At 39.5% G+C, this 19,901-nt stretch overlaps 1 protein-coding gene across 13 annotated transcripts in view; it reads right to left on the reverse strand.

Annotated features, from left to right (window-relative positions):
- Positions 1–19,901, reverse strand: part of PLCB4 (phospholipase C beta 4) — a 418,936-nt gene that overhangs the window by 82,948 nt on the left and 316,087 nt on the right. For all 13 annotated transcript variants that reach the window (XM_077872231.1, XM_077872230.1, XM_077872235.1 and 10 more), the window contains 5 exons: positions 13,847–13,928; positions 12,540–12,640; positions 11,848–11,905; positions 4,709–4,817; positions 164–374 (listed from right to left, as the gene is read on the reverse strand). In XM_077872231.1, coding sequence (XP_077728357.1) covers positions 164–374; positions 4,709–4,817; positions 11,848–11,905; positions 12,540–12,640; positions 13,847–13,928 — 561 coding nt within the window. The remainder of the gene's footprint in view (positions 1–163; positions 375–4,708; positions 4,818–11,847; positions 11,906–12,539; positions 12,641–13,846; positions 13,929–19,901) is intronic.

The following is a 19,901-nucleotide window of genomic DNA, read 5'->3' on the forward strand; positions in this document are numbered from 1 at the left end:
CAAAGGTTACATGACCAGTATAATCAATTTAAGAAGAAAAATGGCCTTTTCATTCTGAATACTACTTCCTGTTTCTTTTAGAGAAAAGCCAATTAAATTGAAGGGCATCATATACAAAAATTTTTAAAAAGAAAATAAAAAAAAGCTGTCCTGAGTCTCTGACCTGCAACCAGCCAGGAGAACCTGTCTGTACATTTCTACTGAAGATTTCCCACCAAACTGTCGGCCAGTGAGATAGGTGTTATGTGAAGAACTGATGAAGTAGTGGGCCAGAGGGTGGTCCATTTCTTGGTAAAGTTCTAAACGATCCAGGAAGACTGGGGCATTTTCATCTGACATCAGATATCTGCAAAACCCATCACTTGATATGAGGCCTAGGGGGAAAAAGAGCAGTTAGTAGACATGTGGCTCTGGAAATACACAACTCACATTTTCTTCATGGAAGTTGAGGCAGCTTCATCAAAGTAAAGACTACTTCTCAGTCTCTTCCCCAAAGACCATCATCCTTCAGAACTTGAACAAAACAACAGAGCTGCACGTTCTAAGTAACCTAATGCATTCCACAAGACAGGTGGTGCTCTGCTTTCTTAAGTAGGATGGCTGAAGCCCATGATTCCCTAAGCTCAGAAGCACAGTTCCAGGAGCTGTGGTGACCAGGGGTCAAGGGAACATTTGTCGGTTCTGCTTCTACCACTCACTCCTTATGTTCTGGGGTCTCAACCTTCTCTTCTCTCAAATGGGGAGAAATACTGGCCACACTTGCTTTCCAGGACTGCCCTGAATGATAAAGAAGAATATTATACGAGAGGGGCTCTTTAAAAAGTGGAAAACAGGGGAGTCTGGGTGGCTCAGTTGGTTAAGCATCCAACTCTTGATCTCAGGTCAGGTCTTGATCTCTGTGTCATGAGTTTGAGCCCCGTGTTGGGCTCAAGAGGAAAACACAACTGTAGGGTGCTATTGTTCTCACTGGAATGGAGAAGGAGTTAGCAGCCATGCTGGGTTTAAACAATTCATTTCTCCTATTTTATCTATGGAACAGGATATGGGACTGTGAGAAGAATATTCAGTAGTCATTGAAATATGGCCCCAAGAGCCCTTTCTAGTAGGGCAGGTCCCTTGTGGTCTTCTCAGGGGAAGTGATCAATTATTTCTACATCTCCTACCCTGTCAACCATTGACCACCTAAGGTTTCTGTTTTTATTTAAGCATTTGCAAGTTATGAACTGATTTAAAACTTATTAAAAAAAGTACAGATGATAGCATAATAAATAACTCAGGACCTAAACCACAGCTTTGTAACATTTTACCTTATTTGCTTTACATTTTTTAGAGGAATACATAACTACAGATGTCTTTGCAGCACCCTGTGTTCCCACCCTCCATTCTCTTGCAGTCCCTCTTTCTACTTCCTTGTAGACGTCCACTTCCTAACTTTTTGTATTTAACATTCTCGAAATGGCTTTGTAACTCTACTACACATGTCCTTATCCAAACAATAGGTAAATATGAATATTTAAAAGCTTTTATAAAAGATATACCACTATTTGCATACACAACTTGCTATTTTTACATTTCCTTAGAACTTATTCAGTTAATATAAATAGCTCTTGTTCATTTATTTTTCCCTGAATATAGTAGAACATATAGTGGTAGTAAGTAGTACTGCAGAATGTAGAGTGGGTCCATCTATAAATACACCAATTTATTGTTCATTATTCTGTTGATGTGTATTTAGGTAATTTCTAATTATAATTAAACATACTACAATAAAAATCTGTGCACCTATCTCCTAGGGTACACACATCCATGCTAAAAGCAAATACTTTTTAAGGCACTGAGACAGATGACGTGATGGAAGAAACAGATAAGCCCTTCCTTCACGAAACATATTATGGAAAAGAGAGTAAATAAATTAGCAAATAAATAAAAGTGTAATGTAACATCATGAAAGTGCTAGAAGGAAATAGAAAGCAGGGAATGAAGGTGATAAAGAATGACCAGGATGCTGTGTTAGATACATGGCCAGAAAAAGCCCTTCTCAGGTGGTCACATTCATGAGTAGGGAGAGTGCCATATGCACATCTGGGGAAGGTCATCCCAGATAGATGGATCAGCAAATGCAAAGTCCTTGACGCAGGAGTGTGTGACCAAGGGGAGAAGTAGCTAGAAATGAGGCTGGAGAGGAAGCCAAAAGCTCTACCAGTTGAACTTAAGTCTTTGCTAAGTACTGTATGTAGGGAAGCCTTTGGAAGGTTCTCAAGGGTGTAATAACATGATTAAAATTAGTTTTTAAAGGTTTAGTCTGGCTGCTATATGGAGCATAAACTGTAAGGCACTGAGTAGAAAGAAGGAGACTAGTTAGAAGTCATTGGCATTGTCCAGGAAGACATGATGTAGGTAGGCTTGGATAGTCTGATGAAGGTAAAGAGGGTGAAAAGTGATTTATTCAGGACTCATTCTGAGAACAGATCTGGTTGGTTTTGCTGATGCATCAGAAATGATGTGAAAGAATGGAAGCAAGCCAAGGAAGATTCCAAGAATTTTGGCTTGAAAATCTGGGTGAATAGGGAAGTGTGGGTGGCTCAGCAGTTGAGCATCTGCCTTCAGCTCAGGGCGTGGTCCCAATCCAGGGGAGTCCTTCATCAGGCTCCCTGTGAGAAGCCTGCTTCTCCTTCTGCCTGTGTCTCTGCCTCTCTCTCTGTGTCTCTCATGAATAAATAAATAAAATCTTAAGAAAAAAATAAAGAAAGAAAGAAAATCTGGATGAATAATGGTACCATTTTCCTCGCTGAGAAGGGCACAGGTCTGGGTCAGGGATTATCAAAATATGCTGAACATACACACTTGAAATGCCCATTCAGTATTAAAATGGAGAGTTCTACTGCAGGTCTGTAGTTGAAGTTAGAGGTTAGGAGTGGAGAATTTGAAAGTCATGTGTGTAGAAGAAATTTAAAGCCACTGGCCTGGGTGAGTGCACTTCCTCTGACATCCAGAGCTGGGAACAATACAGGAGATTCTCTGGGGTACATACCTGGAGGTGAAAAGGCTGGGCTGCAGGAGAGGCATATTTTCCACTTTTCCAATTATTGCCAAAATATTCATCAAGATGGTTGGTTGTACCGATTTAAGCTCCACCCCGGAAATTTATAGGAATGCCTTTTGCACCACATTCTCACCCCACTTGATAATGGCAGATTTTGAAATTTGTGTCATTTGTGAAATGGTGAAGCTGATTTTTAGATGTGTCAAGGTAATTTTATAGAATTTAGGACCTGAAAGGACTTTAGAAATAATGAAAGACACACCTCTGTCATAACATTTATCATACTGCCAATGGACTGCTGAGCATTGTCCCTCAACAGATCACAACTGTCTTACTTACTTTTGAATCTCCAGCACTGGGCACAGTGTTTGGCACCTGTCAGCTCTCTATAAACTTAATAAAATGAACGCAGGGGAGCGAAATGAAATACTAGTTGAAAGACTGTACGAACTCTGCTGTGTTACAAGCAAGGAAACTGAGGCCCAGGAATATAGTCCCTTGCCCAAGGTCATACAGTGACAGGATGGCAACAAGAATCAAATCAAATACTGCAAAGTGCTATATTACCTATCAAGCCACTCCTCTGTTCACTTTAATCCCATGCAATGTAGAATAAATAACAATACTCAGAATATTTGTAGAGAGATAAATAAGGAAGCAATCTTGCTGAAAGTAGGTGGTTGGGGCCTTAGCAGGAAGTGTAACTGAACATCTTTGTGACCTGGAAAAATATCAGGGATGGGTCATGTGGTGTGGCAGGCCAGTACATGTAGACACAGGTTTTATGTGGGTCCATAGATTATATAAACCTCTCAGCCACATTCAATGAGATACAAAGAAAGAACTCAGAAACCAGAGGCCATGATACCCATGGGCACATGGAAGAGACAGAACCCAAACCTGAACCTCCCTTCAACTCTTTAGTGGGACACAAGGGTGAGGCTGCAGCTCAGGTATCTCTTCCCAGGACTTCCTGTCCAATTATAGCATCATCACCTGTCCCAACCTTTGCAGGTGCCTCCCACTGCTTTGAGACTGACCTTAAATTTCCTCTCCATGCCTTTCCATTGTCAAATATTGGAATGGACAGCACACTGTTTCCAATATATCACTGAAAGAGGCAGATGTTCAGAAGCCCCAATAACTCGCTATATTGATTCATATTTAATTTCCTATCAGTTGCATTTGTATTCCATAACAGAAGTCCAATGATGGGAAGGCTCATCAGGTCATGTATTAAAATTTGCTTGGCAAAACAAAGGGGAGAAAAAGAAGGCACAAACTTTTCTAAGACGTGAAATTCCTTCGAAGATTGCAAACAGACTGGGCATTTTTGCAGTCTGAGCATCATGCAATAGTAAAGGTTGAATATAAGAGTACAATGGGGAAAATATCATTATAATGTGTTTAATAATACAGGAAATTTAACATTCTACCTGAGGCAACATCGGCAAATTCTGATGTAAGGTAAAATTTATACTAGCTTAGAACAGGAAAAACAAAACAAAACAAAAAAAGCAGTCCATTAAAACTCCCTGGCTCTAGGGAACTCCAAAGCATTTAAAGATGCCTTTAACTAAAAATCCAAGAACGTTCAAAGAAAGTTGCATATAGTCTTTGCTTTTTCATTAATAAAGAAAATTATCTTTTTTTCAATTTTATTACCTTTTTTCTTCAAATCTTCATCAGGCTCATACATCTCGATGATCTGCATTGCCCTTTTTGCATCATAAAATGGGAATAAAATTTCATTCAGTCGAGGGTCTCGCTGATGCTATGATGAGAAAATAACCCCATTTAGGTTGACATTTCTCACCCTTGGGGTATTATATATCACTAAAGTACATAATTTCTAAAATAAAGTATATTTAAAGGATCACATTTATAGTTACAAAGATAGGATTTCACTGTCCTACTCTCTTTCTCCCTAAAATATACTTCAAAAGAGTCCATCTTTGGGAGTGCTTTGTCGGTTTCCCTCACTGAACTGGAGAGAGAATACAGAATATACTTTTTTTTCCCTCCAAAAGCTAAAGGATACATAAAATGGTGTGCATGTCAATTGTGCTGTCTTCTAGTTCCCATACCATAGGTGAGAGGTTTGGCATAAAAATCTATAAAAAGTGAGGTAAAAAATCTTTGGCAGAGGAAAAAAAAAAGAAAAACAAAAGCAAAAACCAAAAAAAAAAAAAAAAAAAAAAAAAAAAAAAAAAAACCCAAATAACTCAAATAGTTAATATACTAACTGAAGTGCCAAAAAAGAAAAACAATAGTAACAAAAACAAAAAAATCCCGAAGGTTAAAACAGGCAAACATCTTTTCATTTGTATTATATATATTTTTTACATAGATTTTTACATAGAAAGATTTCTTAGGGAGTCTGCAGGCTTCATTTTCTTGAGTAAATATTTATCAAATCACACCAATTGTAATGATGATGACAATCAGCACAAGGATATGTAAAAATTATCGACAATATGAAAATCTGTACTTATCAGTAGTGCAGAAAGTCTTTTTCACTATGAAAAAGTAAATTTCCTTGGTTTGCTCCTCTAGGGAGGAGGAGTCCATGAATAAGGCACTTAGGAAGCTGGTGATGCCATTCTTTTCAAATCAGCACCTGGATGCTCATGGTACCATGAGAGGGACCAGGAGCAATGCTATTTCTGCAGTTCTGCCATCCAAACTTCACAGCAGTGGTGAAAAAAAAATCCAATTTACTAACTCAGCTACAATCTTGTGTGTGTGTGTGTGTGTGTGTGTGTGTGTCTGTATCTGGAGGCAGTGGTCCATGAAACTTCCTTAATGTTCACCGTGAATTGGACCCTGGTCATTCATCAAATCTATAACTTCTATGGAAATAATGGCAGATAAGAAGGTGTGAGCAAAACCTGGTCAACAGGTAGAACCTTGGCAACAATTCTTTACCCAAATATATGCACAGACGTTGAAAAAGAGTACTGAGAAGTGTTTAAGAAACAGTTGTTAAAGGTTCATATGGATTTCCCTTCCCCATTTGTTTTAAAATGAGAGTCTGAAAAGTGGGTAGCACAGAATGAATGCCTTTGGCCAATGCAACACGCACGATGTAATTTCCTCAAGCACTTGTGGCCTAGCCTAGCCTATGCAGGTCCGCCCACCTCTTCACCCATGTAAGAGTGTTAACTCATAAGGAATTGTTATCTTTTTGTCAGTTTATCCCAATGAAGCATGCTTCTGTTGTAATCTAAGAAATTACAGCTCACAACAGCTCACGTCCATGCATGTGCTAGAGCACATATTAACAACAGGCCTTGAAACCATAAAAAAACAAAACTCGTGGAGTTATGCAGAGAGAAACCGTGAGGTGGACCATGGAATGCCAGGCACGTGAAGGCATGCTACAATGTTGTTTATGAAATGGATGGGCATCATGCAACTCTAGAGCCCACTATTCAAGGGGACGACAAGCACCACCCCTCTGGTAAGAATGCATCATTCCAAAGAAACAAACAAATTAACAAACAAACAAAAAACTCTTTCTAGGCACATTTCTTCACCCATCTCTGTAAAATACTATCACGGAAGAAGATGGATATAGTAGGAAAAGGTCCTCTTTAGACCCCATTGCAGTTATGTTCATGGTTGGCCACTGTATTTTCCTTCCTTATTAAAAGTAGGCCTTTTTGATTTAAAGATATACTTGCTGGTAAGAATCTAGGACCCATGGAGATGATGGGGAAAATCCATATGAATTAAAAAAGTGAGAGAAAGAAGAGATTAAGCTGCAGAGGGAAGAAGAGATTAAATCAGGTAAAGGAGGGGGAAGCTAGATGCTCTGATGTGCTCTTTATATGCATATATATATATATATATATATGCATGTGAGCCCAATGTGACTTATAATGTAATCTGTTGATGGCAGCAGTGGCATCTCCCGCACCTGGGCATTAAAATGCAGATTCTCAGGCCCCACTAAAGACCTACCAGATCTGATTCTCTGGGGTGGAACCCATGAATCTGTGTTTAAGCAAGCTTTCCAGGTGATTCTGATGTGTTCAAGTTTAAGAAACACTGCTCTAACATGTAAAAGTATGCACGTTGCAAATCAGTAAAAGAACAAAAACAAAAACAAAACAACAACCAACCAAACCCCAAAACCTAAGTCCTGCAAGGACAGAATGCTAAATGTTTGAGATGTCCTAGTTAAAGTCCATTAATGTTTAGTCTCAGGGCATGATATTCACTAGAACATCCTGCCTATCAGAAGCAAAAGCCAGGAAAACAAGTCCTAAAATGGATGTATCATAATCTCCTAATTGTACATTTGCAGCAAATAAGCACTAAAAGGAGACAGTATGAAACTGCATTTGTCTTTGCATCACTCCACCAGATTAGCATAACCTTTGCTTCACTAAAATTTTCATGTTTCAAAAAGGAAGCACAGTACAATCTGGATAATCCAAAAGTAAGGAAGCAGATAAGAAGATTTGCATCAGAGTCACAAAACCATAATTTTTACATGAAAAAAAAAAAAAAAAACAAGAGAAAAAGGATAGCTTCCAGGTGACCTCAGAGTAATAAGATTGCAGAAGGGTCCCACATGGATGTAAGCACAGTGGGGCAAATGTCTCATAACTCTGAGGGATCACTGGTTTTCAGTGGGGAAAGCAATGTACCTACGACATTCCCCGCTGGATGTCCAGAGCTTTGTAAAGTGAGATCTAAACAGCTTCTGCAAATAGGTCAAAGAACTGTACCCACATGAATGAAGAGACAATGGCCATTACTCCATTATTATGTCCTTACTCTTATTGAGAAGAGGCATCAACTGACTTTAACCCTAAGAATGGGAGATATGTTGGCAAAAAATATTCAGAAGAAATATAAAGAAGATAAAGGAATAATTTGCAAGAGTAGGCTTACCTGTAAGACTAAATACCTCCTTCTCTTTCTATGTCTATGTATTAAAAAATAAAGATATTATAAATGGAAAAAGATAGGCCCTTTCCTATATTCACCTGCAAAATAAAATAAATAAATAAATAAATAGGGGATCCCTGGGTGGCACAGCGGTTTGGCGCCTGCCTTTGGCCCAGGGCGCGATCCTGGAGACCCGGAATCGAGTCCCACATCGGGCTCCCGGTGCATGGAGCCTGCTTCTCCCTCTGCCTATGTCTCTGCCTCTCTCTCTCTCTCTCTGTGACTATCATAAATAAATAAAAATTTAAAAAAAAATAAATAAAATAAATAAATAAATAAATAAATAAATAAATAAATAAATAAATAGGTCTAACCCTAATGTGATCATATAATGTGTGTGAGGTGGGGAGAGATCACTAGCCACAAGAAAATAAAGCAAATTCTGGATTATTCTAAGACCTTTCTCCTCTTTTTCTCCCCTTGATCTATCTCTCCAGCCCTCCATGCATTTCCCAATTCTGTGGGCCCTCCCCCTCAGTTATCATTGTGAGAGAATGAAGCTAAAACTGAAATCAATTTAGCTTCTCCATGGAAATGGGGAAAGAAATTAACTGAGGCCCAGGGACATTAAGTAGCCCCACCACAGACAAAGAACTGAGTTGAAGGCAATTATCTAACCACATGGCAGCTCACAGTGAGTGCTTCTACTAGCTTCCCAGACTCTGGTTTACTATTTTCATAAAATAGGAAGAAGACAAGTTTCGCTTGGTCCACTGATGAGACAAAAAGGCATAGCTGTGGCAAAATTTTAGATCCAAGTGGTGGATTTCCATGAGTAAATCCATTATGGAGAATAACAGAAGGTATATGATGCTGTCACATTCTTCCCATCCACACTAAGTATTCCAAGGAGAAATGCAGGTAATCCAGTAGGACAGTGTTTCGCAAACTTTAATGCGCAGCTCAGTCACCTGGAGATGTCATTAAATGTAGACAGATTCCCAGTCAGTAGGTCTAGAGTGAGACCCAAGATTCTACATTTCTAACAAGTTCCCACAGAATGCTGATGCTGCTGGTCCATGGTCACACTTTGGGGAGCAATGAATAAAGAGATACTGAGAAGCAGATGAGCAGCAGGTCTAAAGCTACTAGTGAAAAGCTAGTAAGTGTTGATGACATGGATAGGAAGGAGGTGGTACAAATCTCTACATGGTGACCAAGATAGTAAATGGCCAGTAGTCTCTCCTCTCATTCCAGCTTCCTGAAGATAGACATAAGTATACTGAACATAAAATTTAACCTAAAGAGCAAAAAGATTTCCAAGCTGGGAAGTGGTAGGAGGCAGCATGACTTTTTTTCCCCTATTATTTATTCTAACTTGTTAATGTTTGTGTACATGTGTCTATTGATTTTTGCTTCAATTATTTTTCTGGTTACTTTGCTTAACTTTCATTCAAAGAGTTCTTCAGTCAATAGTTTTTGAGAGTTAGAGTATTTAATCATCATCTGCAAATGATCGATGAGTAGGACCTTGTCCCTTCGTATTCACGAGACTCATTTACTTTTCCTGCCTTATTGCATAATCTAGGCTTCTAACACAATGTTGAACTCTAGGTTGCTGACATTATGTAGCTAAGGCATTTTGCAAATGTTTAGATCTAAGCTTTTGGAGCCATACACCTTTACATTGCAATGCCAGCTTCCTTCTCAAGTGAACGCTGTCTCCTTTCATTATGGGCTTCAAAGGTGCTATGCCTAAAGCGTCTTCTGCTTTTGGAGAAGGAGAAGAGCCACTGTAGGACTTAAAAGAGAGAGTACAGGAGCTGGAAGAATGTTTTCTAAGTTTGACAAACTTCTTCAAGGATGCACTCAGATTTCTATCTAGTCTTTCCAATTCAGTTTGCTATGACAGAAAAGGGAGAGATTCAGGCAAGTTGATGAAAAGTAAAGGCTGTACACTTTCCTGGACCATCTTGCAGTCTCTATGATCTAAAGAAATCAAGAATCACACTGATTCCATCTGTCCCACCCCGGAAGTAAAGATGCTTCTTTACCATGAATGAGAAGCCAAGCAGAAAATATAAAAGCAAATGAGTGCTACTGGCGATTGTGATAATGATGTATAAAAGCTATCAAATAATAAGTATTTGAAGAAATAATTTGGATGGCAGAGCCAGAGTATGGGTGATTGTATCTTTTAAAAATTAAATGTTATGTCGTAGACTTATAAAAATTATAAGTGATAATTGGGTAGGTTTACAAAAACAACCCATAAGAGGAAAGGCACGGGATAAGAGCCCATGAACACCAGATCTAGCCTCAAGACTTCAGAATTATTTCTTTATTTCACGGTGACATATATAGTAAGAGCTTTGTCATGCTTAATAGATGCTTGGGTGCCAGCTTCATCTCAGAGTGTACAAGAGACCTTGTTTTTAGGAAGTAGCAAACTAACAATGTAGATTTTTCTCTGTGCCTCCCAAGGGTCTTCCCTCTTTAGTAAAAAGCAGATTTTCCTGCCCATCGCACCAAAATTTAAGATAATCAGTGACCCCAAATGCATGAAGAAGCTGAAGAAAATAAAACAATAAATCTTAAAAATAAAGAAGAAGAGTAGGAAGGAGTCAAGGAAACAAAGTAAGGCAACTTAACTTCTGAGTAATGGTGCCACTGGAATGTGGATAATATCTGGGTAAAGATTATAAACATAGTATTCGCATGACCAAAAACTAGTGGGGTGGAAAACTTGAAATGTTTTCAAGTAAAATAAATACTGTATTGTACTGAAAAGTTTATTAAAAGTGAAGGCATCTGTGCTGATAAATGGAGTCGCTAGTCTTCCCTGCATAAGGGCTTTTAGGCTCTCATTATTATAGCTTTGTAAGGGCTTTGGCAAAGATGTGATATGTTCCTACAAACTGGCAAATCATATCTCCCTGTTGCCTGTTTTTTGGGGCAATGCCTCATGTGTAGGATAATACTCTCTTCAAATGTTTTCTCTTGGTATGGTATAACAGTTAAATTATATTAAAAATTGTTTTGGAACAAAAATACATTGTCAATTCCACTAATGTGTTAGAAAAAAAGTAAATCTCCCATTTTGGATTAGCAAGAGCTTCAATGGGTTTCACTGAACAGAACATTCTTTTGTGTGTGTAAAGAGAAAAAAGTAAATTTTAGTTGTAACAAAAGTTGCAAACTTTATGTGTTTGAAAATATTTTTCTCTTCTGTGTAAGCAAATGTTGTCAACCAGTTTTGGTTGTTTAGTGGATCATATTCTAAAATGAGCCCTAAGCGTGTTATAAAAATAAAATGTAAAAATTTATCCTTCAATCTAATTGGCCTAATATGTACTGTATTTTCACCCAGGAACTCCTCTGTTGTGCTTGTTGTCAAAATATTCTCTTGGAACCTACACATTGTTCTTACATGCAATCCATTAAAAGACAAAAAATAAAGTTTCCCAGTCCATGCAAAAGTATGAGAAAAAGTTAGCAATGGAGAATCCAACTATAGTATGGTAATTTCAATCCATTCTCTGTTTAATGAAATCAATAGGAGAGAAAAAAAATTACCTTAAATATCATCTTGCAAAAACATAGACACATTTAATTAAATGGATATATTATAAAATTCACACGCACACATAGAACCAGAGCTATACATCACAGCAAGAAAACCAACAAAAAAAAAGCAGTGTGCAAAGCCAATGTGTAGGAAGTGCATGAACACACAGGAGCAGCAGCTGATTTTTGCACCTGGTAAAGAAAGCCATATGGAAAGATCAGCAGGTCAGAAGCAAAGCAAGTAGGGCATATGATGCGGGCATGCAATGGGGAACACTGGAAGAGGCAAGCCACTGCACACAGACTTTATGGAGTTAATGTATGAAAAAGCTTACTTCATTTAGAAAGCTCACTAATTGGTCTACCGTTAAATAATCAGTTTTGTCTCCATTGCTGAAAAGAAATTTATTAGAAAAAGTAAGTTTTTGTATATGATGCTACAGTAGGTACGATTTACATGTTGACATTTGTTGATGATAATGCTAAACTTATCTTCTAACCCTGAAGTAGTGGTGCATTCTTAAAATGGCCAGAGACTGTACGAAAAACAAAAACAAAAACAAAAAACAACCCAACAACAAGAGAAAGAAAACACTCCCGCTAGCTCACAGAACATGTCTGCAGTTCTCTAGTATTATGAAAAGCCATTATTTTAAATACAACATGTAAGTCATCCATTTGAAATAACTGGGATGAATGAACTTTTCAACAACATAATAACATTCCAAATTGAATCTAGTTAGTTCACATAATGGGTTAATACCTAAAGGAGCAGGTTAAAATTATAGGTAGTTAGTAAAGCCAATGCAAGGGGGAAAAAATTGTTCCAGGTGCTGCCATTAATTTTTGTAAAAGTTTCTCGAAATCTCCGAGTGAACTTTTACAGTGATAAACTAAGGGGTGAAAATGTAACCCTAGCTACATAATCCTAGAGACTCTCAACCTACTATATTAAAACATTATGACAAAAATGTTTTAAAAATCTAAAATGACAACAATATGACATTTTCTTTTAAGTAGAACTTACATTTTTTTAAAAAGATCCTCTATATCTGTCCGAGGACAAATCTTTTGTGTCAGTTCATAGAACTTCTCATAAGTAAATGCTGCAGGCTCAATTTCATCATTCTGTAAAGAGCAAAGAGTGTCATAACACATGCAACATTTTTCTCCTTGGAGGGAAAGAATCGACAGGATCATGAAGCAAAGCAATGACTACCGGTGATCCCAGGGCCCCCATTTCAGATTCTTACTGATAGAAGCCAGAAGGCCAATTCCAGCTGTAGCCAGGCCATCCCGCCAGCACACGGCACATGTAAATGGGTGTTTCTGGTTACCATGCAGCCAGGACTTGTGTGTTCAAACACTGACTACAGCTGGGTTTGCTCTGGGAAACACCCCGTAAAATAAATATAAAGAAACATTTCCTCTTTCTCTCCTTGAGGGAGAAAAGCAAGTGCCTGCCTAAAGGATGCTGAATAAATCAAACCTAGTGTTTACTTAGGCTCATCTTGTGAATTTTCACAAGATCACATGAAGGGGCTCAGGATGACCACATACAATTTTACTTTTCACACTTTAGTTTGTATTTCAAATTGGATTTGTTAAAGTAGTAACAGGCCTAAATATTTTTTGTAGTCAATAAGTTAATTTCAATTATCCTAGGTCCAAAGGGCCAGGTACACAAATGGTTTGTGTAGGGAGGGGTGCTTTATAAAATATCTCACAGCCATCTTGAAGAACAGGATTTATTAGCTAATTATTCAGGCTCACACTGTGTTTGGTCAAGGCAAGGTGGATGGGCTTCTCTAAAATAAGCTTTCTGGGGGCACCTGGGCATTCAGCCAGCTGGGCATCTGACTCATGACTTTGGTTCAGATCATGATTTTAGAGTCATGAGATCGAGCCCAGCATCTGGCTCTGTGCTGGGCATGGAGCCTGCTTGAGATTCTCTCTCCCTCTGCACGCCACCCCCGCTCCCCCACGTTCTCTCTCTCTCTCTCTCTCTCTCTCTCTCTCAAAAAATAAGATAAAATAAACCTTCCACAAGCTGTGTAAAAGAGCAAACTGGCTATCATTTCCTTTCCCTAATAAAGTTGATAAAAACATTGTGAAGTACATTATTTGAATTTAAGAACATTTAGTTTAAAATGCTCAGAAAATAAAAGACAGGCAGGCAGGAGAAGAAGAAGGGAAAGTTATCTGTACTTTATGAGATTGAATCCAGTTTTGAATCAAAATGACAGCAGTTTAGAATAAAAAATCTGGCTTATTACGTATGAGAACATAAATAGACAAAGTCATTTAGAAACACATGATTAAATGAATAGATACCTTTCCACTGGGAAGACCTAACTCCTTGAGTGCTTGAAAGATCACTTTTTCTGTTTTCCCCGACGCAAACGTTCTAGTAATACTAGGGCAGAAAAGAAAACAAACAAACAAAAAAAAAGCCAAGTTATTGTTGATTCTGTTTTCTCTGAGGCAAAACTCCAAGTAATACTCAGATGGTAGGATGGCAGGGAGAGAAAGGGAAAGGAAGTAGAATTTAGTTTTCATTTCTAGGTATTTTTTTATTTCCCTAACTAGCTCCTGCAATATTCCTCTGGTTATACTCGAGAGGCAACTTGATTCTCAGATGACTGTCCCCCTGGGTGGACACAAGAAGCCCTGGAGATCCTGCTGGACAAAAACAATGATACACTTTGATCCTACCAAATAACTTTCTCTGGAAAAAGGAACATGGCAGATGGGACAGGTCTAGAATAAAACCTCATGTTGACACTATCTAGGCTTGGGGGAAAAAAAAGTTTCCTCAGAGTTCAGCCTCTGCCTAAAATGGCTCTTTATAGCTTGTTTTCATACTTACTACAGCTGACATCCAACATCAGACATATTTTTTAAAAATTTAAAAAGATTTTATTTATTTATTTGAGAGATAAATAGAGAGGAGCATGAATGGGGGTGCTTAGAGGGAGAGGGAGAAGCAGACTCCTTGCTGAGGGGAGCTCTACATGGGGCTCAATCTCAGGACCCTGAGATCATGACCTGAGCCAAAGTAAGACGCTTAACCAACTGAGCCACCCAGGTGCCCTTAAATTTTTCTTGAGCTAACTAAGCACCCTCGAGCTACTCTGAAATGCCAGCTACAACAAAGATTAGGGAGTTGATGAAGAAAGGGGTAGATGAGGTGGGAAGGGGAGCTAGGGGAACATTTGCTCAATGTTTCAATAGAATCTTGGTACTACCCTGACACATGGCATTTCTGAATAATGGTGTTCCCTTTATCTTGTATGGTGTGCATCAAGGCTGCTAAAATGAGTACTACCTTAATAAGCATATTTCCTGCTTATGATAAATACACTGGTGACACCCAGAATGACCTATTGAGAGGAGCTGGTGTCCTAGAATCATGTTGGTCCTGAGCTGTGCTTTAGCCAACCAAAGGAACCTTCATTCATTCTGTGGCTGGAAGCCCAGGTAATCTATCACTGTAATAACTGAAACTCTAATTTCAAAAGTCCAGCCTCGACCTGAGGATAGAGCTGTTTCATGTGGGAAGCGTGGCCTTCTCCATGAGCACAATGGGCTTTGTAACAGCACCTCCCAACACGCAACCCTGTCATGCGCTCGTTATTCATGTTAAGTGGAGGCCAGCTCCAACTGTAAGCACGGAGAGCCAATTATTCTTGATGAGTGGGAGAAAGCACCTCTACAACTGCAGAGTATAACTTCCCCAAATAGATTGGGAAGAACGAACTTTAAGTCAAGGAATTGTTATGTGTTCATTCAAAGCTTTATGGTTTTATACTTGGTCCAAGAATACTCTTGAGAAGTACATTTTTAAGGGCACTTTACACAGTGGCATTCAATTCTACGGAGGCCCTTGAACAAATCTATGGACATGGTTGCACATATGTGTTTGACATTAAGTAAACCAGTTTCCAGTGTTGAGGGTGTTATGTTCACATTTTCCCACTTCCCTAGAGTTCACAGAATTTGTATACACTAAATTGGTTTGAGAAGCAATTTATCTGACCTTTATAAAACAGGGGAAAGTAGCTATTCAGTGTTCTCTCTCTCTCTTTTTTTTTTTTTTAATTATGTGTTAATGTGAGAGCTACAGGTGCCAGCATCCCCACATTTGGGATGCCTGGCAGAAGGAAACTGCTTGCCTAGCAATCTCAGGGGTATCTCGGCAAACCTGAGCTTTGGTTAGGTTTGGAGACGCATGAGAAATGAGATGAAAACTGATCGATGTGGTCATGAATGTAGCAGGTACAGGGCCTGAGCCCTTCTGAAACAGTAGCAGGGTGTGGGGTAGAGGGAGAGGAGGGAAGGGAGGAAGGGAAGAGTGTATAGGAATAGAAGTTTTTGGCTAAGAGCTTGCTGAAGTGCCAAGAAAGAAACAGGGAGTAGGAGGAGGAGATGCAAGCATTTGCTTGCATGGGGTGGGGAGAGCAAATAAAGAGATTGAGAGAGAAAGAAAAAAATAGGGTGTCCATTCCCAGGAGAGAGGAAAATCCCCGTAGGAATATATCAGTGAAGGCAGAGTCAGAGCCCAACAACATGATTGTGCAAAAAACAGAGGCAAGAGGTGGCATTATGGCCAGAGGGGTTTGTTCTCTGGCCCCTCCTTCCTGAGGGGGCTTGGGTTGGGCAATGTCACTGCAGGTTTGCCCACCTCATTCTCAAGGAGACCAAGCCCAGGATGGAAAATAGGAGAAAGGAAGTTGAGTAAGAGTAAGGCCATTGCCCTGGTCTATCTAACAAAGTGCCTTTATTGCCTTTGCTCCAGACAGCTATCAGACAGCTTGGGCCTTAAAATGGATTCCCTTAGGGGGGTTGTGAGGCAAAGGGGAATTCTTGGGAGTTTCCAGTTAGAGGCCCAGAAGAATGCCCTTTAACAGGGTCCTGAGAGAAACACATTTATCAAAGCCTGGGGAGACTTTAGACACCTTCATAGGCATATCATGGGAGACTACTTATAAAGGACAGTGATTTATTCAACTCTCTATATACAGCCCCATGCCCGCAGGGTATAGGGTAGAACTCAATGAGTTTTTGTTGGATCAAAATAAACCACCTTCCCCTAAAGAAATGCTATGAAAGCAAATACCCTTGAGTGAAGCCCAATCCTTCTGGAGTCCTGGTTCAATTCTATGTTCCTATAGACTTTATAGGTAACTAAGAGAGCAATGATGCTAGACACCAAGTAGGTCTCATTCTTTCTTTGCCCTCAATAGGCCTATGATCCATTCGGTGGTTTTAACACCAACTTCTGAATCACTCAGGGAGGAATCAGGCAGTGATGCCTCAGGAGAGTCCTATCCCCTCTGTAGACAAACCAAGCTTTTGGGACGTAGATGGATTACATAGGAGCTGGGCTGCCATGCCCATACCTGAAGCTCTCAGCCTTCTTTAATACAATGGCCTCCTTTAAGACTACTCCCAACCAGAGCCTGCTATTATTGTCTGGCTACCATATCTCAGCTCTCTAGCCACTGGTTTCAACTCCAGGTTACAAGGGAGGAAATGGCAAAGGAAAGAGTGACTTTCAAACTTTGGTCTGGGTGGGAAAATAAACGGAGTGCAAGTTTGGAAGTTTGAGAGAAAGGGAGTCTGCATAAGACTATATACATGGAAAGGAAAAAGGGAGGTAAAGACTAAGACTTTCCTCATTAATCATTCCTGAAACTTCCTGGATATTAAATTTCAGCTAATACTCAAGAGCAGGGGCCATTCCCAAGCTATGTAATGACTATGAAGCCAGATCCCTTTAAACAGTATGTGCACAATACTAATAGTTTCCATTTTAAGAACTCCAGAATGATAGTGATGAAATGACATTTTAAAAGTGTTTACTCTTAATATCCATTAAAACATTCAGAACAATTTCCACCTAGCTCTTGGCAAGCTCATCTACCAGGAGATTCATCCGCTTTCCTCTGGCTTGGTATCAATTCTCCATCAACTCTGAACAAACTGCCCCCGAATCACAGATGTCTTGTGTCAAACACCTGTTAATACTGGCAGGCACCAAAGAGTTTATGTCAAGGAGAACTAAAGAAAATGACAAAAGGATGGTAATAATTTTGTATGTGAACATACCGATAAGGATCTTTGAAACCATAAAAGACTTCTAAGCTTGTCTAACAATGGCTTGATTAGAATACATATAAATGAAACCAAAATTGCCAGTTAGACGTGCTTTGCTTTGATTGCAATCTATGTGTTTTTACTTTGTCTATTGCCTGAACCTTATCTTGGAAGAAAAAGGACAGTAAGGTATGTAAAAACAGATCCAATATAAATTTCTATTCTCCACATTGCTGTGTTAAGTTTGGACTTATTACTTCAATATAGATTTTAAAGAAAAATATACTATATGTTGGGTAGTAGCTGTAGGATGCTAGGATATATTAAAATAGTTGTCCTGCCATTGCTCAATAGAACAAAGGATTTGCAAAAAAATAAGGATCACTGTAAAGTATCTTTGCATACTGGATAACAATTATCAGTCAAGGGTTTTAACAAGGTGTTTTTGGCTTTTGTTTTTTTAAAAAGCTCTACCTTTTTTTTTTTCTAAAGCAGACAGAATGTTGATTTGCTAGAAAGCTAATAAAAAGGAGAATCCTACATGCAGATCTATAAAGACCACAACAAATGCATGAGGTCTATAACTTGGTAAGCCCTCAATAAAAAGTTAAGCAAAAATACGGCCCATGGTCTTCTTCTTTATGATTTGTATGCTTTCAATTTTCTCATTGATATTTAATTCTGTCTTATGGATTATGCTTTTTTAAAATATTTTATTTATTCATGAGACACACACACACAAACACACACACACACACAGAGGCAGAGACACAGAGGCAGAGACACAGGCAGAGGGAGAAGCAGGCTCCATGCAGGGAGCCCAATGTGGGACTTGATCCTGGGACTCCAGGATCACAACCTGAGCTGAAGGCAGATGCTCAACCGCTGAGCCACCCAGGCGTCCCTGTCATATGGATTATTACAGAGCATGAAATTAAGAAAAATGATGACTTCTAGGACACTTCTGTTAAAGATTTTATGTATTTGGGCAGCCCGGGTGGCTCAGTGGTTTAGCGCCACCTTCAGCCCAGGCCCTGATCCTGGAGACCCAGGAACAAGTCCCACGTCGGGCTCCCTGCATGGAGCCTGCTTCCTCCCTCTGCCTGCGTCTCTGCCTCTCATTCATTCTCTCCCTCTCCCTGTCTTTCATTAATAAATAAAATCTTAAAAAAAAAAGATTTTATGTATTTGAGAGCAAGAGAGCACAAGCAGGGAGAAAGGCCAGGGGAAAGGGAGAAGCAGGCTCCCCACTGAGCAGGGAGCCTAAGGTGGGGCTCAATCCCAAGACCCTGGGATCATGACCTGTGCTGAAGGCAGATGCTTAACTGACTGAACCACCCAGGTGCTCCTAGGACAATTCTATTAAATGTGAAAAGAATAATTTTGAGAGAGTATGAAGATAATCTCCTAGGGGGATCCCTGGGTGGCGCAGCGGTTTAGCGCCTGCCTTTGGCCCAGGGCGCGATCCTGGAGACCCGGGATTGAATCCCACGTCGGGCTCCCAGTGCATGGAGCCTGCTTCTCCCTCTGCCTATGTCTCTGCCTCTCTCTCTCTCTCTCTCTCTCTCTCTCTCTCTGTGACTATAATAAATAAATAAAAATTTTAAAAAAAAGATAATCTCCTAGGGACACAGAATGAAGTTTCAAGGCAGAATAAAGTGACTTGGCAGAAAGGAAGGTGTAGAAAAGTCAGAAATGGTTCAATGTGATCAGCATGCCACTGCTCAAATGCATTTGCTCAAATGCTATCAGTTGGTGACCTGTTTGCCCCATCTCTGGAAGATAAACAGTTCTTTTTTCTTTTCTTTTCTTTTCTTTTTTTTTTTAAGATAAACAGTTCTAAGACAAGATTCTACTCAGTAGCTCTGGATTTTGTTTGCAGTTGGCTTCTTCACTAAAGTGGTATGCAGATAGAAGTCAACAGGAATCAAAGTCTGGAGAATTCTAGAAGACTGGGTTGGGATCCAGGAAACCCATGATTAAGTCAGACTGTGGGCTTAGGCTCATGAATCCAAACACACTCCTGGTTTCATGTGGACAGCTGACCCTCTGAGACCCACACCAGCTTATGGAATTTCCATGAAGTGCTTACACAAACACCAGCCAAAAAGATACTGAAGAGTTTGGTAAAGAATTCCTATTACTACCATCTCAAGATGTCCCCACAGACCACTAGCAAATCCTAACACCAGAAATGGAATAGAGAAGCAGAAAAGAGGGAAGCATGGGGAATCCTCAGAGGGTGAAACATATCAGCTTAGTATTAAAGAAGGCATGTTGGAAGGGTGCC

The sequence above is a fragment of the Canis aureus genome, chromosome 26 (genome assembly GCF_053574225.1).
Source record: "Canis aureus isolate CA01 chromosome 26, VMU_Caureus_v.1.0, whole genome shotgun sequence".
Lineage (NCBI taxonomy): Eukaryota > Metazoa > Chordata > Mammalia > Carnivora > Canidae > Canis > Canis aureus.